This window comes from Gopherus flavomarginatus, chromosome 5 (genome assembly GCF_025201925.1).
Source record: "Gopherus flavomarginatus isolate rGopFla2 chromosome 5, rGopFla2.mat.asm, whole genome shotgun sequence".
In the NCBI taxonomy this organism is placed as follows: Eukaryota; Metazoa; Chordata; order Testudines; family Testudinidae; genus Gopherus; species Gopherus flavomarginatus.
In genome coordinates this window covers 42926799-42948357 of record NC_066621.1, presented here as the reverse complement: position 1 = coordinate 42948357, position 21559 = coordinate 42926799, and the positions used below count along the sequence as shown (strand labels likewise).

General features: G+C 45.8%; 1 protein-coding gene across 2 annotated transcripts in view; it reads left to right on the top strand.

Moving 5' to 3' along the window:
- Nucleotides 1-19820, top strand: part of IGHMBP2 (immunoglobulin mu DNA binding protein 2) — a 94790-nt gene extending 74970 nt beyond the window's left edge. For both annotated transcript variants that reach the window (XM_050952809.1, XM_050952808.1), the window contains 6 exons: nt 1610-1728; nt 6626-6720; nt 7238-7361; nt 10338-11177; nt 12590-12774; nt 19258-19820. In XM_050952809.1, the coding sequence (XP_050808766.1) occupies nt 1610-1728; nt 6626-6720; nt 7238-7361; nt 10338-11177; nt 12590-12774; nt 19258-19455 (1561 nt within the window). In that variant the 3' untranslated portion in view covers nt 19456-19820. The remainder of the gene's footprint in view (nt 1-1609; nt 1729-6625; nt 6721-7237; nt 7362-10337; nt 11178-12589; nt 12775-19257) is intronic.
- Nucleotides 19821-21559: the final 1739 nt, after the last annotated feature.

Genomic DNA, 21559 nt, shown 5'->3' with positions numbered 1-21559 from the left:
CTCTAGGTGAAATCCTGGCCCACGGACTGCAGTGGGGCCAGGATTTCATCCTTTGTCCTAGTTCCCTATCTGTAAAATGGAGATAACCCTTCCTTTCTCCCACCTTTTGTCGCTCTTGTCTCTTTGGCTTGTAAGCTGTTTGGGGCAGGGACTGTCTCCTGCTATGTGCGTGTACCCCTCTTAGCACAGTGTGCTGCCAATCTGGACTGAGGCCTCTCGGTGCTGCTGTAATAATAGCAACTTTGGTTTTGTTCCTGTGGCATCTCAGTGATGATAGGATTGTACTGTAGGATCAGAGCCTTTGGATTTGCAGTGTACTTCCTTGGAGCTGTCCAGCATTCTGCTGGTTTCCTAATGCAGCCCTTCCCTCTCTTGGTCCATTCACAGACTGTGAATTCAAGGAACAACTCTCTTCGGTGTTAAAATGTAACTTTTTGACGTAGCTTCTTCAGATGTAGAAATTATATGAAACCAGAATCCCTGGCTAGTTACCTGGCTGGTGTGTTCTGACTTGACTAATGTCATAGCTGTCAAATTGCTACATCTTAGAACACTTTTAAGGACTCTTCCTTCCTTACTGTGCTAAAAACTGCTGCAGCATAAACCTATTTCTGTAGCTTTACTGTCTGACGCTAGTGGAGTGAAATACTAACTCCCACACTTTCTACTTTGGCTAGTATTAGAAACGATTGCAGTTCATAAAAAAGTGGTGTGTGGTTTTTACATAATCACAAAGTTTTCAGGGCTGGCTGGCTAGCCTGGGCTTTGGGAAGAAGCAACTGCCCGGTGATACCCATCACTCCTACCATTGGGCTGCTGGGGAGAGGGGTTCACAGGAATGTACAACGTAGTCCCTGTGACCAGTGTTCAGCTCCATTTTTCAGACACATAGTTCTGCCACTGCTGAACTACCACCATCTTGGAAATTGATATATGGCATGGTCACGAGTCTGTCTTGCAGTGCACTGCAGTGACCGTCATCTTGGTCAATACCAGGGGCTGAGCGTGGGGACCCAAGAGCTAAAGGCATGAGCCTTTTCACTAGCTGAAGAAACAGGCTCTCAAGCTGAAAGCTAGAGCAGACCCACGTTCTCTGTGAAACAGGCACTGTCTGGGACATGTAACACACCCAGTGGGTTACACAGGGTGATCCCAGAGCTGCAGCATTCGCTGCACTCTTAAAGTGATGCAATACATGACAATTAGAGCCATGTCATTACCAATGCAGCACGCCCAGAACATTGAGGAGAGGGGAAGGGGATCAAGGAGGCATTTTATAACATAGGTGGGGAAAATGAAGTAGAGAGGTGAAGGGACTTGTGCAAGGCCACACAGCCGAGCTGAGATTAGAATGCAGGCACTCCTGACTCCCAGTCCTGTCACCGTTCTTGTGCACCATGTGACATACAGACCTGTTTGAACTCCCCCCTGCAGTGTTGCTCTATAACCTTGCCTCTAGTGGGCGCTATGTAACAGTTTCTCTGTCTTACCCTTGAAACTAGTCTTTCTCTTTATTCTCTGTGTCAGGGCGGAGGGAGGAGGCAGAATGTCTGATGCTCCAGTGTTACCTGAGTGTTGCTAATTCACTCTTTTCCACATAACCCATTAGGGACCTGCCGGGAGTTGCTTCTACAGATGAGACTAGGATTCCATTGCTGCTTATAGACACAGCTGGATGTGGCTTATTTGAGCTTGAAGTGGAAGATGAACAGTCTAAAGGGAATCAAGGTACTGTTGCTTCGCAGGACGTAAGATTCGCTGACCCAGATCCCCAACCCTCTGGCTTGCAGCCATGCTGTTCATTCGCCAGCTGAGTCGTAGCACAGCCCGGAGGAGGGTTCAAATAACACTGGATAATCTCTGTCAGAGGAAGTTGGAGCGTTATTGGGTGGATGATATCGAAAAATGATATACTGGCTCTTCAGGATTACAGAGGACCGGTCAGCTGGCAAGGACTGCCAGCAACTATGCGGTGGTGTCTCCTGGGGATGGAGTTAGCCCTCCTTTCCTTAAAACTCTGGCAAGAACAAAGCAATAAGATGTAGTACGTTAGATGGAAGGAACGCCAGGGGCTGCTGAAGGATATTCATAGTGGCTGATCAACCAGCCCTGCCACATCCCAAAGAGCTACCCGAGGACCCCTACAGAGCTGGGCTCAGTTGTGCACAGGGATAATTGCCCCCTCCCCATGAGCTCCTGCATCCTCCCCACCCAAAATTTTTGCTGTGCTGGGGTCCGGATTTGGGCCGCAGAGGGCGGTGGAACTTGACATTCTTGGGCTGCCCCGTGTGCTAGGTCTGAAAGCAGCAGCCACCTTCATGCCATTAACCGCCTTACTTTAAAAGGATTAATGCCTCCTGTCAGCTCCCTCTTCCTTTTGGACATAAAATGCCAGTGGGGTGGCACCCTGCCATGGAGAGAGGGCAGCAGGAACAGTGCCTCCCCTGCCCCCTTTCAGGGCTGCTGCACCGTGATATCTGCAAGGGCTTTCATAGATAGTGACAAACCTCTTTCTTACTTGGTTACCAGTTCAGGGAGTGGAGCCTAATCAAATGGGTCACACCGTTTATTACCCGCTCTTCCCATCATTGTGAGATTCATTTCCTTAAGTGCTTGGCAGTGACTGTTTCCTAAGCGAATCGGTTGTGTACAGCCCTGGTCCTTTGGAGTTAAGGTCTGCATCCATTCCTTTCCAGTGCTTTCTGATACCGCTTTTCCCTTCTGTGACCGTCTCTCCCCTTCCTCTTCATCGCTTTACCCCAGACCCAGCCACGCACCCAGAGTGAGATCTGAGTCCTCTGAATCCGTTTCTTCTCTCCTCTGCTTTAGTCCAGACCCAGCCAGGAATCGGGGCCTCGTCCTGCTAGGTGCTGTACATACCCATGATGAATAGCCAGTCCCTGCCCCAGAGAGCTTACAGCCAAAGTATAACTATAATTTGGAGCCACTTCTCCTCTCCTGCTGGAGCCACTTCTGAAAGTGCAGCTACTGCCCTCCTCTCAGAAGGGGACAAATCAATGTCTCTTGCAGGCGCCAGTGCCAGTTTAGCTCCATGGATCAATCAGCCAGGAATTTGGAAACAGGAAGAATGAGCACAGCCCTCTGCGTTGCATAAACAGGCTCTACTGGCCTAGAGCATGACACCTGGCATGTGCTGCATGCGTTGGGGTTTCTGGGTGGCAACACAATGGCTTGGGACTATAGCTGCACCAGCTGCTGCTTGTTAGAGCTGGAGCAGGCTGGAAGAAAACAGACTGAATCACCTCTGATCAGATAAGGGGGGTTTAAATACCACATAGATTGTCACACCAGCCAGGAAATGGTGGGCAGAGCTGTGAGTTTTCAGCACGGAGTGTCGCCCTCAGTGCTGAACTCCCATTTGGTTTATGTTGTACAGTAGTCTACGGGGTTGTTGCTTTAATTGCCTTGGAGTATCACTTTGTCAGATCTTTGTCGTAACACATTAGGTATGTAAACCTGTACAGTTAAATGGGACAGTAGCAGCTTCACCATAGTCATATAATGAGACTCTGAACAGAGAGAAAAACCAGAGCACTAGGGACAGCATTTTATGTTGGCAAATTAGTTGGGCAATAACGATGAAATTTTATCCCTTGGCATTACATAAAGCAGTGAGTTTCAGATCTTTCCTGTATCTGATGGGGCCCACTTCGCCCTGTGTGTTGGGAAGTTTGGCTTATTTCGATTTAGCGTACATCATACATAAATGTTAGGAAGGATAGTAGAAAAGCAAGCCGCTCTGACTTCCTCATACCAGCCATTTACACAGTGTATCATGTTGATGCCTGAACACTGTAATCATCTGAGACCAAAAGTAAAAGCCCTCTCCCCCAATCTCTATATGCTGGCTGCTAGTACAATAGCATGTCCTTGCCTAGATTTTAAGCTCTCTGGGGCAGGGACTGTCCTCTTTGTTAGTTGTCTGTGCAGTGCTATATAGTGCCTGGCACAACAGATCCCTGATCCTTGACTGAGATTCCCAAATAATAATAATCAAGTATGCCGAAAACTTTCGGCGTCTCCCTGGGCCAGCGATGCTGTGGACTCCCTGCCTCACACGCCGTCACCTCTACAGTAGCCTGGATTTTTTTTCTTTCTCACCAAGTATCTGTCTACCACATGTCAACGCAGCCTGCTTGATAACTAAGCTGCCTGCTTCAGGGATTATTTTTTTCTCTGCTCACTAGCCCAAATCCCGTGCTTGGAACGTGCATGACATTGAATGTTCCAAGTGTCATGCTCTAGTTTCCTGGGTCTGAGTGCTTCCCTGGCAAGTCAGACCTTAAGAGAACATCACAGTCTTTACCTAATCAGCCTTTTTAACCTTCTTTCAATTGAAACCTATCTGTCTAGATGAGGTACTTATGGGACCCCTGTTACCACAGTGTCTGAGTGCCTCACAATCTGTGAGGTAGGCGGTGCTATTCTCCCTATTTTACAGATGGGGAACCAAGGCACTAAGAGGCTAAGCGACTTGCCCAAGGTCATGCAGGAAGTCTGTGGCAGAAGAGTGAATGGAACCTAGTCCTCCTAAGTCCCAAGTTTGTTGCCCTAACCACTGGGCCACCCTTCACCTCAAAGAACCTAGTTTTATCAGCTAAAGCTCTGATTCTGCAAACTTACCCACTTGCCTACTCACTTGCAAAGAGTTAAGCATGGGCGTAACAAGTGTTTGAAAGATCAGGTACTAATACCATATCCCGTGAACTTCTAAAGCTAGACCGGTGCCTTGGAGCATTGAAAGCCAAGATTCCAAGCTCCTAGACAGAACCTTGTGTACTCTGTGACAAACTGGACCTAAATTCTGCAACATGATCCCTGGACTCTGCCACGTTCTGGTGTGGCGGACTGGAAATTCAATGGCAGTTACCATTAAGCACAAAAATTGATTTTTAAAAAGTATTGAATTCAGTCGTAGGTAACAGTCAGTCCAGCAGCCCCTGAGGTATTTCTTTTCATGTTAAATTCCATTTATTTTCTGCTGTCCCCATATTTATAGTTTTCAACAGGCCACTAATGTTGGTATTGACAAAGAGTAATTGAATTGTAGAAGTTGCCAGGGGTTTGGTGGCATGTATGTGTTGGGGGAAAGCTGGAAGTTTTGGCAGTTGAGCATGACCCTCGGTTTTTTAGGTTTGTAAATTTTAGCACTGGGGAAGGAGTGGGAAGTATTGTGGGATAAGCACATTAGCTGGCCATTGTTAAAATGATCAGTGGGGAAATGGTGATGTAAATGTGAACATTAATAACTATCTTCAGGATTCAGAGTTAACAGCTCATTGAGCTGAATGAGGTGATTTTTTTTCTTCTCAGAACTACTGGGTCTGGTTCTCTGCAGACTCAAAAATAACACTGCATCTCTTACACTTGGATGATACACAGGGCCATGCTTCTAGACAATATAAAGTACTGACAACTGAAATCATGTCTGAATTGAAATGGGAGGATGGGAAGAAACTTGATGATAATCAGAATGCTGTGATCAAATGTTTAAATGGTGTGACAAAGTTCCTCCTCTACCTTGGTGGGTCCTGCGCTTATTTGGCAGATTTGCTCACCTCAGTGATCTTCCCCACAGTCTGGATCAACTCCTCCTGTGTCTGATCAGGAGTTGGGAGGTTTGGGGGGAACCCAGGCCCGCCCTCTACTCCGGGTTCCAGCCCAGGGCCCTGTGAATTGCAGCTGTCTATAGTGCCTCCTGTAACAGCTGCATGACAGCTACACCTCCCTGGGCTACTTCCCCATGGCCTCCTCCAAATACCTTCTTTATCCTCACCACAGGACCTTCCTCCTGGTGTCTGATAATGCTTGTGCTCCTTAGTCCTCCAGCAGCACAGCCTCTCACTCTCAGCTCCTTGCGCCTCTTGCTCCCAGCTCCTCACACGCACTTCCTCTCCTCTGGCTCCTCTCCACCTGACTGGAGTGAGCTCCTTTTTAAACCCAGATGCCCTGATTAGCCTGCCTTGATTGGCTGCAGGTGATCTAATCAGCCTGTCTGCCTTAATTGGTTCTAACAGGTTTCTGATTACTCCAGTGCAGCCCCTGCTCTGGTCACTCAGGGAACAGAAAACTACTCACCCAGTGACCAGTATATTTGCCCTCTACCAGACTCCTGTATCTCACTGGCCTCAGTCTGTCACAATGGCTAGATATCTTATGATCTGGGAGAGCTGGAAATAAATGGATGGGAGACTGGGGAGTCCTAGCTTTCCAGCAGTATATAGCAATAAGCTGCATCCAAGGAGATAGTGGGATGGAACCCATTAAGACTTTCACTGGTCCTCTGTCTGCCAGTGCTTTTTTAAGCACTGCTGCGGGGTTACTATAACAAATCCTGTCCTATCTCTGACATTTTCACTGAACCCTGGGGCTTTCTGTCTACATTGGTGCCATGATATATAAATCTGACTTTGTGGAAAATGTCCCAATTCCAGAGGGTGTCTTTAATGACGCAGTTGAATTAGTTTGGAAAATGTAGCTTTTCTTAATCACTGCAGCAGAAGTGAGCAGTCGAGTGGCCATCACCTTTTGGCTTTACCTGTCAGCGTCCCCTGGAATGAAATCGCCTGCTCTTGATTTACTGCTGGGTTTGCTTTTGCCCTAGGGGAAGTGTGTCTTGTCGGCCTGCACGTCCAGGCTTTGGTGAAAGCTAGTGTTAAAGCAAAAGACATCGCTGTCATTGCTCCTTACAACCTCCAGGTGAGCACACAGCACCCCCTCCACAGCCTTTCAAGCTGAGAGTAGAAGGAATACACTAGAACAAATCCAGATTCGCTGGTATTTTAAAATAGTACTTAATATGTTAAAGGTTCAGAGCCCGATAACTAATCCTCCCTAACGCTCCCTAGTATCCTCATATTGCAGGTGAGGATGCTGAAACAGAGGGCCATCCCTCTGCTGGTGTAAGTGGGTCTCACTTCAGGGGAGCCGAACCAATTTTTACCAGCTAAGGATCTGGCCCAGCAGGATTAAGTGACTATTCCAACGCCACAGAGGGAATCAGTGTCAGAGATGGAATTGGTACAAAGGAGGTTCTTCACTAACAGTCCCATGACCATTCCCATGGGTAATAGTCCTCCCCCTTAGGATATGCAGGTTCAGGCATGCACGAATGTGGAGGAAGGCAGGCACCTTCCAGGAGGGGGGCGATGTTGTTTTCATCCTTCTTATCTTGCGTTTACCTTGTCCTTAATATGTTCATGTCCTTGCTTTTCAGGTGGACATGCTAAGAGAGCATCTTTGTCACCGATATCCAGAGCTGGAAATTAAATCAGTAGACGGCTTCCAGGGACGGGAGAAGGAGGCTGTCGTGCTCTCCTTTGTGAGATCCAATCGGAAGGGTATGTGTTTCGCGCTGGACAGTGTTTTGGGGGAAGAGGAAGCTTGGTCACATAAGGAAATGGGAATAATTTAACACTGTAAAATTCTGCATTGCCAGCTCTTGTGATTTTTATTGCAAGCCTCTTGAGAGCTGGTGTTTTTTTCTGAAGGCCCCAGCTTTTGGAGCCACATGATTACCTGAGAATCACAGCTTGTAGCCCTCATGATTGCAAAGAAAAGCTTGAAGCTATGACCCCCAAGGGCTCACACAGCAGAAAGTAAATAAGAACTCAACGTGAATTATTTTTAAAATCTCATGATCCATATGTCCTCAAAAAATAATGAGAATGGCTTTTTGAACCCTTTGGGTTGGCAGTCCTGCAGTCACATCACCAGCTTCCTACCTGGATGCAAAGCCCAGACATTCCCCACAGAAGGCAGAATTCCTGGGGAAGCCTATTTTTTGCAAGCTTCCTCCATTAGAGAAAGAGCAACCCGAAGCTGCTATTGTAAATAATGCATAACACTGTTTGTTTTCAGAGCAAAATCTAGGGCAGAAAACTGGGCTCTTTCCTATCAGTGAATACAGGGGAAGATAATAGCTGGAATGAGGCTAGTCACCTGAAGCTGGAAGTCTCATTCACTGGAGGTCTTCAGAAGGGGGCTGGACAGCCATCTGTCTTGGATGGTTTAGACACAACAAATCCTGCAGCGTGGCAGGGGTTAGACTAGATGACCCTGGCAGTTCCTTCTAACCCCGTATTTCTTCTGAGACTCAATCTGCTGAACCATGTAATTGGGGCCCATTGCAACACATCTTGCGCTCTCTGAACCGTAAGGATTATCATTCAGAATCATTTCTATAGCACCATAAATGTGCATCCAGAGGTGGAAGTAAGCCGGTCCGGTCTGACATACTGGCAAGAGCCGGTACACAGCTGACTGTGCCGGCAGAGGACAGCTTCCCCAGGCTGGCAATTTAAAAGGGCTCTGGGCTCCCGGCAGCGACCAGAGCCCCGGGCCCTTTAAATTGCTGCTGGAGCCCTGGGATAGCGGCGGCCGGGAGCCCCAGGGCTCAGGCAGCGATTTAAAGGGTCCAGGGCTTCCAGCAGTGGCTGGAGCTCCATGCCCTATAAATCACCGCCAGAGCGTGGGGGCTCCCGGCTGCCGCTACTGCTATCATGAGGCTCCTGCGGTGATTTAAAGGGCCTGGGGATTTCAAGGCCCTGCCCCTTCTGCCTGAGGCCCTGCCCATTCCGGTTGAGCCGCCTCCCCTATCCCTCAGGACCCTGGCCCTGCATACCCGTAAGTTCTTTAAGTTCCTTTCACCCCTGTGTGCATCACACCTTTCAGACACAGAGCGAGACCCGAAGGACTTACGGTCTGAGACCGTTACAGACGAGACACTGAGCAGTGGTTTGGGAAAGGGAGGGGTGCAGGGTTTTAAGAGTGAGAGAAGGAATTGGGAAGGATTCGTGGAAGAAGTGGGATTTGAGAAGAGATTGACGGAGAAGAAGGGGCATCGGTGGTGATGACTAAAAGCCATTAGTAATCAGGGCTCTCTGCCATCTGACAGCTGTCAGTGACTTACCCAGAATGAATTTAGTATAGGTGGCTACATCCCCAAACTCCTCATCACAGTCTGCCCCTGTTCTCGTCTAGTTGGCATCTGAGCAGAGGCGTCACAGTAGGTGACAGCACTTCACTAAGGACAGGAGCCCAAATCTATCCTATTTCCCCAGATGAACGTCACAGAAACCCCACACTTTGGCACTGCTGATAGCCTCTGCCCAGTGAAGACCTGCAACCAAAACAGCAGGGGCATGAATGGCTCTGACCAGTGCCGGTCCTGGCCTGGCCTCATATTTTCATGACTGCTAAATACACTTGCAGAATCCAACAGTGAAGCCCACTTGTATTGCTGTGGATTTTAATAAGCAGAACTTTCCCAGCAGTCAGATACTCAGGAGGGATTGGAGAAGTGTATTCCAGCACGTTACTGCTTCTGCAAGCTGACAGTGATATCTGGCAATTAATGCCAGGTCGTGGAGCACAGAGACGTGGTCACACACAATTAGCTATTAAAATCCAATGTGGCTTGATTCGTTCTGCATTGTGATCCTTAGGTGCTCAGAAAGAAGCTTGTCGCCTAGATCTGCTTAATGTTTATTTTTCCAATTGTCTCCCATTTATCATAGAAGGAGACTCAGGAGCCACCCACGCTGGCCTTCTCGCTAGCTGAACCAAGCTGAGTCATTCTGGCATTTGCTATCTGTTATTATGGTTCCTTGAGAAAATAGCCAGAGAGCAGAAATAGACTTGGTATAATCTCCTACATGTTTGTTATTTTTAACCCTTCATCTATGTAGGTATGTGGGGGGGCGTAGCTTGGGATTGATATATTTCTCTGCTTGTGAAAGTGAGACTGGTATCGATAGCTGGAGACAGACTATGGGTGGGCAGGTGCCGGGAAGGCTGATTTCTGCCAGTGTGTCGTAATCTTAAGATGTAGCTTCCCCTTCTATTTCAGGCATTCCCTGTTGTTGCCTTCCTGAGCCCTCATTATAATCCATCCAGACAGTAGCCCTTGTATAATGCTCTTCATCTTCAAATCCTTTATGCATTTATCCATTCTGTCACCTGTGAGCTATATACGTATTGTTAGTTCCATTTAGCAGATGGTGAAACTGAGGCAGAGGTTGAATGACTTGTCCAAGGCCATAGAGGGAATCAGCTATAGAGCCAGGACTGGAACTCAGGAGTTGTTGCCCCCCAGTGTTCAGGCCACTAGATCCTGTGCTCCCTGCTATCTCACTCTGCAGCCAATACAATATCTTGGGCCAAATCCACTGCTGGAGTAAACCCCTGTAGTTCCAATGACCTGTGCTGATTTACACCAACTGAGAATCTGGCCTTTACTATGGAAACGTTGCTGTTTGCGTGGCCAACCACCAGGCTGTACTTTCTGATGGCCCGAAGGGGTTTGTGTTTTATAGGTGAGGTGGGTTTTCTCGCTGAAGAGCGGAGGATAAACGTGGCCGTGACTCGGGCACGACGCCATGTGGCAGTCATCTGTGACTCGCGGACCGTCAGCAGCCAGGCCTTTCTGAAACGGCTGGTGGATTATCTGAATGAGCATGGGGAAGTGCGGACGGCCTTCGAGTACCTCGACGACATTGTGCCAGAAAACTACTCTTACGAGAACTCTCAAGGTCATAGTGAGCAAGGGGCAGGGACTAAGACCAGCACAACCTCTACTCTGAAACCTCCGCCTGAAGGCCAGAAGTCCAAACCAAATTCAATGAAACCATCCACACGCAAGCCAGCAGCAGGTCACTTGCAGAGTGTGAACGAGGCCAGGGTGGAAAGACCAGAGATGAAAGACAATTCAGGCAAGTTCAGAGCCATGATAGCAGAGTTTCTGGAGAGCAGCGAGATGCAGTTGGATTTCCCTTCCTCCTTAAACTCTCACAACAGGATGCTGGTGCACCAAATGGCCGAAGAATATGGGTTGCAGCATTTAAGCACCGGGGAGGGGAGAAAGAGGTACATCAGCATCCGCAAAAGAACCACCACCGTAAGCTCCTCTCCAGTGAATACGGGTGGCAGTGAGCAAATCCCGCCTGCTGAATCTCAAAGCCCTGCAAAAGAGGAGCCAGCCTCTGTCAAGAAGGGAGGAAGCAGCATGAGCTCAGGGAAAGTGGATCTGAAAACGCTGCACCTGGAGAGAATGCAACGGGAAAAAGCCAAACAGGAAGAGAGGGTCAGAAAGAATCAGGAGCTGAGCATCAATTTGCAGGAAATAACTGGAAAGAAACACAAAAATGAAGCCAAAGGTAGGCCCCTCCTTCCAGGGGTTTCCAGGACTTTTCCTCTTTAACACTTTCCCCACCTTTAGGAAGATTTGCTATTTCCATAGCAAAAGCCAGTCACACTGCAGGCTTCCCATTGTCACTGTTCCCTGGGCTCTTCTGAGAAGAGCCTAATAAAATTAAGGTGCCCAACTCTTTGCTGAAATTCAGTGGGTGCCTAACTCTCTTAGGCTGCTTTGAAAATCCCAGCCTAAGGCTGTAGCTATGTCAGACCTCTGAACACTGCATTGCTTTAGTAATGTACTCCCAGCTACAGCCTGTTTCTCTGCCTCTGCCCATGGATAGAACAGGCCCTTTCTGAATAATGTCCCCTTTGGGAAGGCCTGCATGGGGAGAAAAGCTCCGTGGCATGGCTGGGGTTGGCCTGGGTCAACTGGCTCAAGGGGCTTGGACTGTGGGGCAGAAAATTGCTGTGTAGACATTGAACATTACGCAGCAGTTTTTCAGCCCCAAAGCCTGAGCCCAGCAAGCCCAAGTCAGCTGACCCGCCAGCCGGGGGTATTTTATCCTCAGAGAGATGTAGTCTTTGACAGTTTCCATGAGTTGAGGGATTCAACAGAATTATTGACAATGCTTAAATCCAGGCCATGCTGGGCTCTCATTAATTCCCTATGTTTCCCCTCAGGGTATGAGCTTTGTATATGTCCACAGAGCATCTGACTTGATTTTCAGAAATGTCACTGATGCTCATCTGCAAAGAAATAGCTCCTAGATGATCACAGGAGATGACTGGGGCCTGGATCTGTTTGTTGTGTAGAATGGATTGGAAGCTGCACTCACATGCTTAGAATTAGGCTTATTGACACATGGGGCAAACATTGGCGTGTTGGGGTTCATGAGAGACACATGGGGCAAACACTGGCATGCCAGGGATGACAAAAAGGAGCTAGAACTGTTTGAGGCTTAAGGCCACATGAGTCTTTAACCCAATGGCCACGCTCTTATAGCACAAGTAGCCTGCACCAATCTGTTTCAGCATTACCAGTAAGTGTCCTAACAATGCCCAGTCAGTGGAAGGCAGATAAACACAGGGTGGTGAAGAAAAACTGATTATGGGAACAATTAGAAGAGGTTACAATCTGAGATGTATGCTATGTACTGTTACATATCCACTGCCATGCATGTATATCAGTGGCATATGCCATTTGGTACATCTCACTGTAGTATCTGGCTCTCAGCAACTGTTCTTGCTGATCATGGCTGGTTGGTGGTGTTTTGAGGCCAAATCCTCTGCTGGCATAAATGGGCGAAGCTCTCTGGAATCTATAGAGCTGCACCCATAATACCAGCAAAGAATGTAGCCCGTTGTCTGTTGGGTTCATTTGATAACGGTCAGGTAACCAATTAAACAATTGGGTTTTTCCCTGGACTTCTAGGAAAGACTGTGGTTAAAACCGGAGCGGACAGCCAAGCTGCAGAAGATATCGATGCCCTGATTTCTGCAGCAGTGCAAGCTGACAATATATGTGGTTTCCCCAGGTGTAAAGCCAGCGTTACGACCTTGGGACAGCTCTGTCTGCATTGCAACAAGCGCTACTGCCTTAGCCATCACATCCCAGAGGTATGAGCTGTGTGTATCCGCCTCAGACAGCCCTGAGGAACTGTTTGAGTGCAGGGGGCTGAGCATTGCCGGGAGTTTGCCATCTGTTTATTCTCTTGACCAAGCTTGACACAAGCTGAATTTTTATAACCTGGAATTGTGAAATTGACTTTTCCTACTGAACATTCTGAGGCTAATTTCCTTAGCATTGCTCTTGGCTTCTCAGCGAAGTTTAAAATGAAGGCTCTGCTCGTGAATCTGAGCACCATTTTGTTCTGGAGGAAACCCTGTAAATCAGGAGCATTTGTAAAAAGTGAATGCAAAGAGCATACAGGTTTTGTTAGCAGTACACAGGCTACAAAGTCCTCCTGGTGATAGCTGCTGCTCTCTGTTACTGATCTCTGACATTTACATTTCTAGAAAATAGAAATAGAAAAGAAGAAAGGATGTTCTTGGCACAGTATTGGCGATCTGAAAAGGTGGATTTAATTCCCAAGTCAATTAGGGCTTGATCCTGCAGAGCTGCTGAGCACTCTGGCCCCGGTAAAGGAAAGCATTTAGGCATGTGCTTATGTGCTTTGCTGGATTGGGACCAGAGTGCTCAGCACCTTGCAGGATCAGCTCTTAAATTTTTTCTGCTTCAGATCCTCATCTGAAATGGGGATAATATGGAGATGATAGCACTTCTGTCTCCCATCCTTGGCACTGTGTAAGTAGTACAGTATCTAATACACTGGAGCCCCGATCTCCGCTGTGAAGCCTAACCACTACTGCAATTCTATACAGATAATAACTATAATGAAACCAACACACACCCTGCTAGAATGTGAGTGAGAAATAGAAGCAAGTCTAGAGGTGATGGTTAGCCTCCCGAGATGGAAAAATGGAGCATTTGCTCCTGTTGGTTTTTCACACAGGTCTTTGTTTTGTGCATTAGTTGTTTGGACTGATTTGAATTGTTTTCTATTGATGGTTAAAAAAAAAATAAATCTCCTTTAACCTTTTTCTCCAGCAGAGAATTGAGAGAGGTTTTACTTGCTGTCAAGGTTCAGGTCCAGCATGTTTTTTGTTTCCAAGCATGGGAATGTGTTAGTGCTGAAATAATGCAGCTCTTTGGAGTCCTTTCCCTCCCACAGAGTCTGAGTCACTTCCTCTCTGCAGATCTCACCTCAAAACCTTTCTTTCCTCTTCAGCTCACAATGAACACTCTGGCCTTGTCTACACTGTGGGAGGAGATCAATCTGAGTTATGCAACTTCAGCTACTTAAATAATGTCGCTGAAGTCAACCTACTTAGATCTATTTACCGATTTACTGTGGGGTCCACACTATGTGATGTTGACGGGTATCTTCACTAGACCTGCTAAATCAACCGCCGATGCATCGATTGCCGTGCGTCAATCCCCCCTGTTTTCTTGCTCTCCATGGCATCTTGATTTAGAAGATGCTCCTTAAAACCCCTTATCTCTAGTAATATCCACTGTGACAATCTCATACACAAAGTCCTTGGTACAGGATAAGACCCATCGGTTTGTCCTAGTATCAGCAAGGAAAATCCAATCAGAAGTGTTAGGGGATAATACGGTATTTGAAATATGCTCTGATCTTAAAAAAAAAAAAACATGTTTGCTTTATGTGCATGTAACTAACTCTCTAGATGAGCATGTGGAGATGAATCACATGGCAGTTGCATAAGTGACTTCTAGCTTATTCATTTTTTAGATGACAGATTTTTTAAAAAATGCTTATGTAAATGTGATGCTAAGCTAATAGCACTGGCTAGAGCCAACCATAGGACAGGTAGCTGCTAATGTGCCATCATGATAGGTGCAAGATGAGGCCACCAAATTCAGCAAGGTATTTAAGTATATGCCTAATTTTAAGCATGTGAGCAGTACTGTTTATCCCATCTCCTTCCTCAGTTTTTAATAAAAACAATAATAATACCTAGGTCTTATATAGCCCATTTCATCAGTAGATTTCATATAACGTTACAAAGGAGGTCAGTATCATTTAGAGCTGGGTGGCTTTTTCTCCAGCAATTTGCTGAAAAATATATTCTTCAGACACGGAAAGTATTTGTGAATTTGGGTAGAATTTGGCAAATAATTTCAGCTCAAACCCTTCCCCCCCCCCCAAAAAAAAAAAAACAAAATTATCAGAAATGTCAGAATGATTCATTTTGAAAATGTCATTTAAAAAAAGGCAATTTTAACTGGCATTTCATTTTTTTCCCCAGTTTGTAGGTTTGGTGAGAGAATCCCAAAATACTGTGTTTTGGTTTGAACGGAACTAGGTTTTGTGTTTTTCAGTGTGAGCTCAGAACTGAAAAATCAATTTTTCACTCCACTGTAGCTTTATTCTCCCCATTTTACAGATGGGGAAACTGAGGCACCGTGCAGGGACATGATTTACCCAAGGTCATCCAGGAGGACAGTGACAGAGCCGATAATAGAACTCAGGTCTCCCAGTCCAGTGCTCTATCCAGTGGACTTGTTTTCTCTCTAGGAACTTTTTCCTCCCTGGTATGTTTGTAAAAAGCCTTTTTCATTCCCATTTACGCAGGTGGCTAGAATCAGCTCATCCGTCTTTTATTGATGCTTTTGCCTTTTCCTTTCGAACCCTTACAGGCTGAGTGTTCTTGGACGGCCTCTTCTCTTTCTCTATCCAGGGCAGGTTCTCTTTAACCTCAGATCTTTGAGCAGGGAGCTGCAATGGCCATTTCTTCTTTCTTGAATTCTTTTCCAGAACAGTTGTAGATTGGAATTGTCAGAGTCTGAAGGGATTTAGGCACCCAAGTCCCATTCAAAGTCACCCAGGAGTCAGGTGCCACACCTCTGAAAATCCCAGCTATAGGCCTTTGCTTGCTAATTATCGTCCCTTCTAGAATTCCTCCGTAACAAACCCTGTAGTAGGCAGATGTCGTATAATTGCCCCCCCATCCCATATTATGTCTCCAATAACTAACAATTGGCTTAAAATCTGAAGTATGAGGCTTATTATCCCTTCAGAATTTTTATTATTAATTATAACAATTTGGGATAGTCTTGAAATTAAAGCAGCCACACATGTACCCATTGCTGACAAGGCATAGCTGGGATTTGAACCCAGGAGCTTTGAAACTGGGGGCTAGGGCCATACACCTAAGCCGCACAGATAGGTTTCTGAATTGAGTAAACTCAAGTAGCTCATGGTCACTGGTTCTAAACTTCCCTGTTTTCATACACCTCATCAGTTCCTTCCTTTCAGTAAGTAGATCTGAGGAAGCTTCTCCTTGTTTGGAGATTTTGATTTCTGATTCCAAAAGTTGTGTCCACATGTTTGGCTGAACCAGTTACCCAGCAGTCTCTCTCTCAACTTCCTCCATGCTACTCTTCCAATGCACCCGAATCTCTGAATCCTAGACTGGGCTTCTCCTGAGCAGACTTCCTGCTGGGCTAGATTCCATGGCAGCTTGATCCAGTTATATGAAATATGAGGAGACCACCAAATTGATTTTTCATGTGCCACACCCAGAATCTGCATCCAGCTGTGCAGAGATGAAAAGCGAGTATATCTGAACTGTCTGTGCCACCCTGTCAGATATTCAGAGATTTTAAGGCCAGAATGGATAAGGGACTGTTATGAACATCTAGTCTGACCTGCATAACACAGGCTGTTACATCACCCATCAGAGTATCCTGTATGCTTCTAAAAACCTCGCTCGTTCTGTAAATTATCAGTGTAGATTATTCTACTGAAAAAACAAGATCTATTTCCATGGCAAAGAGTATTTGTGTTTATGTTCATTCAGAATCTGACTGAGATCCTTTCCGTGATGAATTGGAATGAAGAATTAAATGGGAATTAATTGTAAGGATAAAACCTGCTTCACTACTTTTTTTGTTTATTTGGGTTCAGCAGGTCAGACTTTGGTCTTATCTAGTAAGGGGGCAGGCTCGCCATTAACATGCAAACCAAACCTCTTAGCTCCTGTTGGGATTGATGTGCCGGTGGGAACTGAACAGTCTTCATAAAAAGGGTCCAGTTTTTTTTCCTAATAAAGACCCCAACTCAACAAAGCACTTAAGAGTATGCCTGTCTGTAAACACATGTAAATCTATTCCTATTCAGCAAAGCCCTTGTTAAATCCCATTTCGTGTGCTGTTTAAGAATTTTACTGAATAGGATTGAGATTATTCATAGTTTAGGTACATGCTTAAGTACCTGGATAAACCAGGGCCAAAGTCAGTGAAAAAAACTCCCACTGATTTCAAACGGTACCAGATAGGGCCCCCAAGGTCCCAAAATTCCTATTAAAATTACTTTGTGAGTGTCATAAACAAATAAGTAAGAGTTAATAGAACAGAAGTACTTCATATCTCTTTTGCCTGTAAAGGGTTAACAAGATCAGTGAGCCTGGCTGTCACCAGAGGACCAATCAGGGGACAGGATACTTTCAAATCTTGAGGGAGGGAAGTTTTTGTGTGTGCTATTAGATTTTGGTGGTTGTTCTCTCTGGGTTCTGAGAGTGTCCAGACGTGCAACCAGGTTTCTCTCTGATCTCTCCGATACAGGCTCTTATAAGTTCAGAATAGTGAGTACTAGGTAGATAAAGCGAGTTAGGCTTATGTTTGTTTTCTTTATTTGCAAATGTGTATTTGGCTGGAAGGAGTTCAGATGTGTATTTTGCTGAAAGGATTTTAATTTGTACTTGCATACTTAGGCTGGGAGGGTATTCCCAGTGTCTATAGCTGAAAGACCCTGTAACATATTCCATCTTAAATTTACAAAGATAACTTTTACTGTTTTTTCCTTCTTTAATTAAAAGCTTTTCTTGTTTAAGAATCTGATTTTTTTTTTTATTCTGGTGAGACCTCAGGGGACTGGGTCTAGATCCACTAGGGAATTGGTGGGGAGAAAGGAGGGAAGGGGGAGAGAGAGGTTAATTTTCTCTCTGTGTTAGGATTACTTTCTCTCTCAGGGAGAGTCTGGAAGGGGGAGAGAGAAGGAGGGGGGGGAAGGTGAATTTTCCTCTCTGTTTTAAGATTCAAGGAGTTTGAATCACAGTGATCTTCCAGGGTAACCCAGGGAGGGGAAGTCTGGGAGAGGCGACGGTGAAGGAAAGGGTTTACTTTCCTTGTGTTAAGATCCAGATGGACTGGGTCTTGGGGGTCACCGGGCAAGGTTTTGGGGGGACCAGAGTGTACCAGGCACTGGAATTCCTGGTTGGTGGCAGCGCTACAAGTATTAAGCTGGTAATTGAGCTTAGAGGAATTCATGCTGGTACCCCATCTTTTGGACGCTAAGGTTCAGAGTGGGGAATTATACCATGACAGTGGGATTCCACATTTAATCTCCCTCAGTGATCTTTAGATCATATATACATCATCTGTGTGAACTGTCAGCGCTGCAAGCTGTCTCTGGGATCTGAAAACCCAGCAGTGTTCTCTCTCTCTCTCTGGCTACGTAAGCAGTGGTAACAAAGACTCTAGAAAAAGAATTTAGGTGGCAGTAATGTTTATGTTGCATATGGCTGATCAGAATCCAGTTCTTTAATTTTTTAACATATATTATTTATATTGTTGTAGTGCCTAGGAGTGCCTCAGTCATGGACCATGACTCCACTGTGCTAAGCACTCTTCAAACACTGAATAAAAAGATAGTCCTTCCCCCAAAGAGTTTACCACCTGGCCCTGTAGTGCTAACTAGTAAAAATGTTTCTCACGTCAATAAAAGAATCAGGTAATATGACTCTAAGAATCTGTCTACACTGGGAAAATGTCAAACGGGTTTTAAAATAGGTTGAACTAAACTGATTGAGTAAACTGGTAACAGCTTTAGTTTCAGCCTGGTTTTAAATGATTTAAGGTGGCCTGACCCTGTCTTACAGAACCAGTAATAATCTTAAAACGAGCTGAGTGAATCAGGCCACCTTAAAGAGAGTCTTCACTACAGTTCTGTCCAATTCTGAAACTGGTTTAGCTGACCTGATTTTAAAACCACTTAGAAAATTTTCCCAGTATAAATAGGCCCAAACACACAGAAGGGGCAGATACTTGAATAAAAGGTGCCTTTTTTTTCCGAAGTCACTTTTCTGACTTTAAGTGCACTACCCGCTTGAAAAGACCTATTTTAGATATCTTCCCTCAGTGAAAGAGAAAAGAAATAGCAGACATTAACACCACAGGTTAGAAAACAGAGTTAATATTTCACCAGATGGTATGAGAGAAGTTTAAAAAGCAGTGATCTCCCAAAATGTTTAGACTTTGTGAGCGAAATACTTAAGCTGTCTAAAGAGATGATTTAATTACTGGGTGTATTCTATCGGGCAAATGATTTTTGTATTTTGTTTCTGAATTAAAAGAGCTATAAATAACTGGTGGACATTTTTATGGACTGTGAAGTATATTCAAGCTTAGGATTCTGCATGAGGAACTTCAGGCTCTGACAATGCCACTCATTCATAAGGCATCTCAGGGCAGTTTCAGGTCTGCCACCAAAATTATTGTTGTGTCTCCTACAGATTCATGGGTGTGGGGAGAAGGCCAAAGCACAAGCTCGCCAGAGAATTAGCAGAGAAGGAATTCTCTACGCTGGGAGTGGATCAAAAGACAAGTCACTGGACCCAGCGAAAAGAGCTCATCTCCAGAGGCGCCTGGATAAAAAACTTAATGAATTGACCAGCCAGAGAAAAAGCAAAAAGAAAGACAAAGAAAAATGAAGGATTTGCTCTCATTAAAGTCTGAATCCCATTATGTTTCCCTTTGGGGACTGATATTCAGGTTGAACACATAGGGATGTGAAAAGCCTATGGAGATCTTAAATCTATGGCCTTTATAAACTGGGTTCTTATTATGCTGAAGACAGAAAAAGGACCTTTTAGTTTGAAAGTGTGTAAAGCTTAGAGCTGCTCTGGGACTGTATGATGTGCTACAAAATAAAGATCAGTCAAGACCAATCTAAAAGGCACTGCTGGTAAGGGTGGGGTAGCGGAGGAGGAAAGGCGATTTGCTTTGTTTGGCGCATGGTAATGTATACGGAGAGGATGCACAGAATTACAATAAAGAATGGTATGAAACACCTTAAGCAGTAAGCTGTCAGTTTGACATTTCATTGTGATACTGTAATAAGAAGTTAAATGTCCAGGAGGTATGAAATGAGAACCTCATAACCAGTGGGGTGGGAACAACTTAACAGCCTCAGGGGACCATGCATTAAGGAAACAACAGAATAAAAATAGTATAACCAGTTCAGTTTCTCCAGCCCAGAAATCTCACTTGTGTACTGAAGAACAAACAAGATTTTTGAGTCAGAATGAACTGAAATTTTCCAGGTTTCAGAGTAGCAGCCGTGTTAGTCTCTATCCGCCAAAAGAACAGGAGTACTTGTGGCACCTTAGGTACATCTACACTACGGGATTAGTCCAATTTTACATAAACCAGTTTTGTAAAACAAACAGATTGTATAAAGTCGAGTGCACGTGGCCGCACTAAGCACATTAATTCGGTGGTGTGCGTCCATGGTCCGAGGCTAGCGTCGATTTCCGGAGCATTGCACTGTGGGTAGCTATTCCATAGCTATCCCATAGTTCCCGCAGTCTCCCCCGCCCCTTGGAATTCTGGGTTGAGATCCCAGTGCCTGATGGGGCAAAAATCATTGTCGCAGGTGGTTCTGGGTAAATGTCATCACTCATTCCTTCCTCCGGGAAAACAATGGCAGACAATCATTTCGCGCCCTTTTTCCCTGGATTGCCCTGGTAGACACCATAGCACGGCAACCATAGAGCCCGTTCAGCTTTTTTTTAATGTCACCATATGTGTACTGGATGCCGCTGACAGAGGCGTTACTGCAGCGCTGCACAGCAGCATTCGTTTGCTTTTGCATGATAGCGGAGACAGATATCAGTTGTTCTGTATCGTCTGCTGCCATTGTAAATTGACAATAAGATGACGGTTATCTGTTGTTCTGTACTGTCTGCTGCTATCATGGGTGCCCCTGGCTGAGGTCGGCCGGGGGTGCAAAGGCAAAACTGGGAATGCTCCCCAAGTTAATCCCTCTTTTATGGTTTCTAAAAATAGAGTCAGTCCTGCCTAGAATATGGGGCAAGTGTACTAGAAAACCAGTGTATCAGAGAGCACAGCTGCTCCATGTCAGATCCCGCAGAAATGATGAGCTGCATGCCATTCACGGGGGGTGCCCCTGCAACAACCCCACCCGTTGCTTTCCTCCTCCCCCAACCTTCCTGGGCTACCGTGGCAGTGTCCCCCCCATTTGTGTCATGAAGTTACAAAGAATGCAGGAATAAGAAACAGTGACTTGTTAGTGAGATTAAATGAGGGGGAGGCAGCCTCTCCGTGCTATGACAGTCCAGGCAGGACATTAAGCGGTGCGGGGGAGAGGAGCCCAGCATCCCGCTGCTATGCTAGTCCAGGCAGGACAGAATCTTTTCTTTACACATGAAAGGGAGGGGGCTGATGGAGCTCAGCCCTCAGTTGCTATGATGAGGACAGTTACCAGCTGTTCTGTACCATCTACTGGGAATGACCAGGAATCATTCCTATTTTTACCCAGGTGTCCCCAGCTGGCCTCACCTGAAGCCAGCCAGGAGCACTCACGGGCTGATGGTGACGACGGATAGCAGTCATATTGTACCGTCTGACACCGGGGAGGGGAGAAGAGTGAATACTGCTCTTCACTGCTGCAGCATCGCATCTGCCACCAGCATTCAGTAGACATAGGGTGACATTGAAAAAAGTCAAGAAACGATTTCTTTCCCTTTTCTTTCACGTGGTGGGGGGATGGAGTAAATTGACGAGCTATACCCT